This window comes from Oryza brachyantha, chromosome 5, assembly GCF_000231095.2.
Source record: "Oryza brachyantha chromosome 5, ObraRS2, whole genome shotgun sequence".
NCBI lineage: Eukaryota > Viridiplantae > Streptophyta > Magnoliopsida > Poales > Poaceae > Oryza > Oryza brachyantha.
In genome coordinates this window covers 1,081,962-1,089,663 of record NC_023167.2, presented here as the reverse complement: position 1 = coordinate 1,089,663, position 7,702 = coordinate 1,081,962, and the positions used below count along the sequence as shown (strand labels likewise).

At 44.8% G+C, this 7,702-nt stretch overlaps 1 protein-coding gene across 1 annotated transcript; it reads right to left on the bottom strand.

The window, feature by feature from the left end:
• Positions 1-334: 334 nt before the first annotated feature.
• On the bottom strand, positions 335-5,384 carry LOC102700429 (interactor of constitutive active ROPs 2, chloroplastic-like). The gene is made up of 4 exons (XM_015837410.2): positions 5,188-5,384; positions 3,658-3,718; positions 2,710-2,884; positions 335-2,270 (listed from the first exon to the last, which is right to left on the bottom strand). Exons 2-4 carry the CDS (start codon positions 3,675-3,677, stop codon positions 603-605), a joined length of 1,863 nt encoding a protein of 620 aa, XP_015692896.2. The 5' UTR covers positions 3,678-3,718; positions 5,188-5,384; the 3' UTR covers positions 335-602.
• Positions 5,385-7,702: the final 2,318 nt, after the last annotated feature.

Genomic DNA, 7,702 nt, shown 5'->3' with positions numbered 1-7,702 from the left:
ACATGAATCGACTGAATAATTTGTGTAAAACAAGTTAATATTTTCATATTGTTGCTGCTTATATTTATAAACTAAAAATTTATTTTTCAATCTTAAATTTAAAGTTAATTTAAAGGTTTTTATTTAATTCTAGTTTATTTTTCTGAATTTGTCTTTGTCGAGTTTTATTAATAAATTATTGTTTTTTTTCAAATATATCATTGGGCCTTTTACTTAGAAAAAGTCCAAACGACACCATATTCTTCTGCGAAATCCCATCGAAACGAAACGAATGGATTTACGCACTGCACGTCGGAAAAACCAAACACATGAAGCAAATAAAGCACGCATCGCAGACAGCTTTGATCGAATGAGATTATACTAACAAACAACATCACGGGATCGACGTCAAGACAGCATGCAGCCAAAATGCAGATGCTCCTCGTCTCCATCAGTACACGAGTTCGTTCTTGCTCAAACTTTTGTGTTTTTACTGCAACCGCAGCAGCAAAACCAACAGTACTACAAGCTTTCTTGCTTGCTATCCATCCATCCATGGTGTGATCATCCTAGCTAGCTCAGCTCGAGCTCGAGCTGTGTTGCTCGCTCCCATGGCGTCGGGGTCACTTGGGGCTCTTCTTCCACAGACCGCTCACCCGGCGCAGCACGCCGCTGTTGCGCCGCTTCGGCGACGATTCATCAGGCTCGTCGGAGAACGGCGAGCTCGCCAGCTTCCCGCCGATCATCGAGGTGGTGTACTCCGCCGGCTCCAGCGACCCCGTCCGCTCCACGTTCCTGCCAATGCCGCCGGTGACAGCGCCGCCGCCGCCTCCGAGAGCCGCGGCAGCCGCCTCCGCCGCCTTGCGCCACTGGTCTGACTGCACGCGGAGGCGCCGCAGCTCCGCCTCCATCTCGGCGCCGGCCGCCTGCGCCGCGTCGAGCTGCTCCGACGCCCTGGCGGCTCGCCGGCTGCTCTTGTCGGCCTCCTCCGTCACGTACCCGAGCCGCATCCGGACGTCCTGCTCCGCCGCCTTGGCCAGCTCCAGCTCTGCCACCGCCGCCTCGTACCGCCGCTGTACCTCCGCCTCCTTCTTCCCCGCCTCCGACTTGAGCGCCTCGTTCTCCTCCATCACGCTCTGCAGCGCCGTCTCCTTGTCCATCAGGCTCGCCTTCAGCTCCGTCATGTCCGTGATCGATTTCATCAGCTTCGCCTCCAGCTCCGGCTGCATCATTTCGCTCTTCCCATCGGGTCTGACAGCCAAGGAGGCCTTCGCTTCATCGAGCTCACCATTCTTGCTCTTCAGCTCCAGCTCAAGATCACGCAGTCTGCACTCGTACTCCGACTTGGCATGCTCCAGCATTTCGTAGGCCGTCTTCGTCTCGATCGTCATCCGAGTTTGCTCCTCCTGGAACCGAATCTCAGCCGCCTCAAGCGCGGCCCGCAGCTGCTCAATCTCTGCTCCAGAAACAGCACAGCCGACATTGGAATCAGGGACAGCTACCACCACCTTCTCCATAGCTTCACCGTGATCGGGGCTGCCAAAGCTACCATCAACATTGTTATCCTTGTCCTGTTCGTTCTTCAGGTGTCCCTTGCCTGCAGTTTGTGCCTTCTTCAGATCTTCCTCCAGTGTTGCTACTCGAGCCATGGACTGGCCGAGCTCAGCGTCCTTTGACCTCAGACATTCTTGCAACCGGGCACCCTCAGCAAGCAGAGATTCAATGGTGGCCTTTGAAGTTTCAAGCTGCTGCTTGGCCTCAGCTGCCACCGCATTTGCCTCCGCTACAGCCTCGTCACTCTCGCCAACATTCACCTTCAGGCCCTCGATGGTCGCAAGCCGGAGCTCCATCTCCTGCTTCAGTCCGTCGAGCTCAGACTCGGCAAACTCGCATTGCTTGGCACGAGCTGCATCAGACTGTGTGGTGGCCTCCAGCTGCTGCTTCAGCCTCTGAATTTCAGACAAGGCCGAGCTCAGAGCAGCCGAATCCACTGACTGCTGCTTCTTCAGAGCCTCGAGCTCAGACTCCCAAGCACGATCACGCTCCTGCGAGACCTTCCGAAGTTCCTGGAGCCGGGACTCCTCTGCGGTTGAGAACTCATCAAGTTGGCGTTGCAGATCCTCGAGCTTCGAGGCTGCAGCTTGCTCCTGCTTTTTTGCTTCCTCTGCTTCCTGCTGTGTGTGGCGTCTTCGTGACTCCGATAAGCTCAGCTGCTCCTTGGCCTTCTTCAGCTCATCTTGCAGCTGGCTGACCTTAGACTCCAACTCAGACAGCCTACTTGGGCGCTTCTTCTGGAACAGGGTACAAATTGTTTAGCATATGTATCCATTAAAGAAAATTGACACTGAACAATGAAAAATAAAGCAAACCATATGTTAAAAGAGCATGCATTTTTTCTGTGCTAAATGGTTTCTGATCATTAAGTTGCTTGCTCAGAACTACTTACAGGTTAACGAAATATTCAGAATTTGGGTAACAATATTTCATTTTAAAAATAAAGTTGCATTTCTAAAGCAGATGTCACGCTGAATATTTTTTTTTCTGTGCTAATTGGTTGAAGTTACCACTGCCATTCAATTTGCTATTTTGCTTGCCCAAAGTGAATTGTGAATTGTGCATTGTGAATTGAAATATCTTGTAGAAATTTGATCTGCACTTCTGAAAAAATTATGCTTCTAAGAATGCACCAAGTAATGAAGTAAATGTGATGACTGCAAAACGTATCAGCACCTCAGTAATTGGGCTTCGTGGCGATCGACGCTCAATGACCTTAGGGCTCCTCTCTGTAGGGGTTCTTGTTGGTGTGATACCTGCAGAGTCGGTTTCGTTCCCTCCAGTTTTCGCCACACGAGATGACCGTGGTGTTGCTGGAGAAGTCTTCTGTGGGGCATCTGAAGGCCCATTCCTGCACAAATCAACGGGCAAATAAAAAAATGTTTTCGAGATGCCTTAAAGAAACATCTCAAGGTATCAACAGACTTAACAACAACAATTAACATTGAGGGAAACTGAATTTTAATGCTTGCAGGTACTGTAGTTAACCACAAATAGTACAGTATGCATGCAGTTGTTGAACAACCCGGTGTACTGATATACTGACTTTGAAGACAATGTTGTGAAATGCCATCTATTAGTGCACATGCCACATGATGAAGACGTTGATAACAGAAGCAGTACAATAATCTGAGAAGAAAGTTGGCTGACAAGACTAATCAAGAGTACATCCAGAAACTATTTCACTAGTAGGCATACTTCTCTTGGTTGCATTCAGTACAAGATCCAACAGCATGCAATGTGGTAGTAAATAAGCACATGAATGTTGTCAATGCAGCTAGGCAGGCACCAACAGTCATGTGCCTGTTCTAACTAGAGTTGATGCCATGACACATTCTGTATGCAAAAGAGAAGGCCTAACTTCAGAGGTTCAAGTATAATATACTAGGCAAGTAAGCATTGTAAGTATATTTCACAAGTAACAGTTCATGGCCCCCCTGTACATCAGATCCATTTTAATACACACAAGCTATCTAACCTTGGATACTTAGTACTGTCTGCTCACGGTGTAAACAATGTCTCAGACACGCACATGCATGAGCAGAACTGCATTTTTGGCTGTGAAAACAAGAGGAAGAGAGCAGAGAACAAGATACAAGAAAGTTCTAGGGCAAGAAAGCTAACCTGGTTTTTGAAGTCTGCATAATGAGATTCCCTACCAAATCCTTCTGAACTCACCTGACTTCTGCAAGAAAGGAAAACGAACTGGTGAATTAAGTAATAAAAAAACAAAGTTGCAAATTAATTACAACTCAAACATGCACATCAAAACAAGATTATCTGGTTGAAAACATTTGGCAACTTTTTTAAATGCAAGAAAGCAAAGTACACTGCTGAAATTGTACTGTTACTGTATAAAAAGGTACAGATAATTAGCAGGGTGAGTTTTTAGAAGAGACAAACAACTGCTTGGAAAGTTATGGAGTATTGAAAAGCCAGTAAAATGGCATAGGATCCCAATAATTTTGAAATTTTTACAGAGAAAGAAAGATGAAAAGGAAAGCCATGTGCACTTTCTTCTTCTCACACCTATAACCTCAGCCAGAGGTAACAGAGCACCTAGTTGCCCACAACCACAATGAAGGCCCCAATGGCCTTTGGCAGAGGGAATCCGGCAAACACAGCAGGAACCCATTCACACAACAAATCTAAAATATTGCAAGCATACCAAACTGCCCTTGATTCATCAACACCATCAAAGATGAACATCATGGGCTACAATGGTCATTCTCTCTCAAGAAGAGGATAATACTAGCAGCCTTACATGGAATGGAGCAATAGCATAGCAGAAAGTAAAGAAAGAGAGGGTCAAAAATTCAAAGTGAGAAGCTGCAGTAACTTGCACAGTTACAGAGAGGGCCCTGTGCTGGTAGACACACAGTAAAGCCAATATTGTGAATTTGTGATCCCCATGGGTCTAGATCCTGAAATGTGTTTGCCCATGTTTGTGGCTCTGTGCAACGGAGCAAATGCATTGATGGGCAAGAACCTGAGCCTAAAGGATAAAAATTCATTGCCGATGGAGTGATGGGAGGAACTGACAGATGCAAGTAGCGTGATTCATGCTCACACCTAAAAATACGGGAGCTTTAAACGTTTTAAAAACCGAAGCTTTATCTCCATTTCTTGCAGTAACCGGCAACGCATTGTATGTTGGATTTAGCACCGGTTTTGTGGTACTATTTTAACAGTGTTAAAAGCTATTTATTGGCATATTCCTCCGTTTGCGGTTAGCAAGATTATTACAAGAACAAGGGGAAAATGAGAGGACAAAAGGAAGATTCAAAAAGAAATCAACTTTTTTAAGGAAATGAACTTACTCCTAGAACCAAGCGAAACCACAAGGCATCAGATCAAACAAAGAGCGCAGGAGAAACAAAAGTAAGGATGCAATGCAAAGGGAGCTAGCAAGACATAGAAGAAAGCCTTTCTTGATCTTTAAACCCTAGCTTATTGAGCAGGCCATGGAGAAAGCTCAAACCATGAAAGCTCTGAGCCTTTCTTCCTCCTACAGGCTACAGCAGCAACAATGGCAATACAAGAAACCAACCGCCCGCCCACAAGACAATGCTGCAAGCAATCCAAGCACACGCATTTTCTGCAAAACTGAAACAATCACACAAGGCATAAGACCAAAGGAACACCATTTCTCACCTCTCACTGCTCTCTCTTCTTCTTGAATGCTTCTTCTTCTTCTTCTTCTTCTCCCTTGCAGCTTGAGCCCTGGAGCTTCCTCTCCTTTTCTCTTCTCTCCAGCTGCTGCAGCTGCAGGTGTGGTTTGTCTTCTACTGCTCGCTATTGTGCAGTGCAGCGTCTCTCCTCTCCTCTTTTCTCTTCCACCTTGAACGGAGTGGAAGTGGACGGAAGGTTTATGCGGGCGCTGCCCGTGTGCGCCTCCCTGCGGCTGGTCGCCGTTGTTGCGTGGCTCCGCCGCACGAGGCCGAGCGGCGCACCACGGGCACGTGCCCCCGGGAGGGAGCTCCGCGGGGCCCACCGGTCAGTCACACCCGCCCACGCGTGGCCTCACCCGTCAGCCGCGCTGGTCTCGAGGAACTCTCCGGACGTGGGGCCGGGGGTAGTGGGCCCCACATGTCAGTGTCGTGAGCTGGTCAGGTGTCCGGTGAGGCTAGGATAGGCGTTGGGGCTCGGCTCCCCGACAAGGAGCTGGTGAGTCAAAGCACTGACCCAGTAAATAAATAAAATAAAATTTTAATTAATGCAGCAACGGAGCTGTGAAAAATTCCAGCAACTGTTTCATGCTGTGTGTGGGTTCTGCTTTTGGTGCCTCTTCTTCTTTCTTGGGGCCATTGCATCACTTGCATCGTAATTAGCGAGGTGTAATTACGGTCCTAACTAATGCAATGCACAACACATGGTGTAAGCACTCGATTGGGATTGTCATTGTCATTTCCTCCTCCTCCTGCCTCGGGTTCTTCTTTACTTGTGTTCAAGTGAAGCACACACACTGCATAGTTTAGCCCTGCGCCGAAAAAAAGTGTTCTTTCTTACAGAAAACTAATCAGAATCACGTACCACTAGGAAGGATTAGTTGGTGTTCATAAACAATAAGAATTATAAGCACTTTCAAAACCGGTGCTAGAATTTTGAGAGGAACAACAAATATATCTATAATGATCATACATACAAATGGCATATCACTTCGGTGAGACTAAAAAAATATATATGACGTATCACTTCATTAATTCTATATCATAAGGTGGTTTGACTCATTCTAAATTCACGCATGAATTGATTAATAGTTATATAAATATGTATATATGAATTTACTAACATTTATATGATTTATGAGGTGTAGAGCATATTATAATATGAGATGGGTCTAATAACTATTTTTAATATGCAAGAAGTGATTAAGTTAAAATGTGCATGGATCCTCTGCAATATTGTTGGAACGACGACTGTCATTAACATAAGTGCCCCAACTCTCCCTTAGATGGTCTGCATGTTAGCGACTCTCAGTGTCTCTCTGTCTTGCAAGAGGATAAAAAGATTCACCCTATCTGATCTGATTAGTTTGGTTGACACTGGATTGTTGTGAGGTCAATTATGCGTGCACATATATAGGTAGGATGTAAACAAGACCTCTGCCCTCAGGCAACCTTCACTGCTAGACTTATTATAGAAGAACAGGAAGGAAGCAGCAATATGAATCGGTAATTGACAGATGCTCCACTTTGCTTGCTTGCTTGATTGATTCCCTTCTAGAAAGTGATAGATACAGTTCAAATCACCAGCTTCACAGTTAAGATAATCTTCTCGCTAATAATGAGCTGTGCAAGGGTGTATGATTAGCTCAAAGACTAGCTAGGACTGAAGGTTGAAAAATCATGCAATGTGGTGGTGGTACTAACTGAATCTCTTTATATGCACGAAGGCGTTGCTTGCAACTGAAAAAAAAAACACATGTTGATCCCTTCTTGGTCCTGCACCTAACAGTTATTCTTGCTTCACTTATCTGAACTGCATGACCACAAGGTAAGAGCAGTCATGGCGAATTGGCACTATGGAAGACATGGCGAATGGAATGGCATTCAGACATTCAGTGAGATATGGCATCCTTCGTCGTGCTCCAGTAGCTAATACTCCCTCCTACTCTGCTCTAGATACTTGGTGCTATTGATTTTTTTATACACGTTTGATTATTGGTCTTATTCAAAAACTTTACGTAATTATTAATTATTTTTATATTATTTTATTTATTATTAAATATATACTTTTATGCATATATATAGCTTTATATATTTAAAAAAAATTAAATAAGTTGAATAATCATATATTTATAAAAAAGTCAACGATGTCAAAACATTTAGAGACGGAGTTGGTATTTGAATGCATGATGTAGCGCCAGCGCACAGTGGGTTGACGGCGTCGGAATGGGAGAGCAAGGGCAAATGCCACTCGAGTTATGGAGATCCTAGCTAGTAACCACTTCATCTCGAAATATAACTATTTTTGGGTTGTTTAAGTATTTTTTAAGATGGATGAGAAAAGACTAGGATATTTCTTATTAAATGATGAATGGATACGTGTGCGAGGGTATGGAAGAATAAAATGGGTGGGGATAATATAGTAAGAGTTTTGAATGAGAAGTAGCTAATGAGATAAATAATATTATGAATAGTGCCAGAAATATTTATACTTTGGAAAG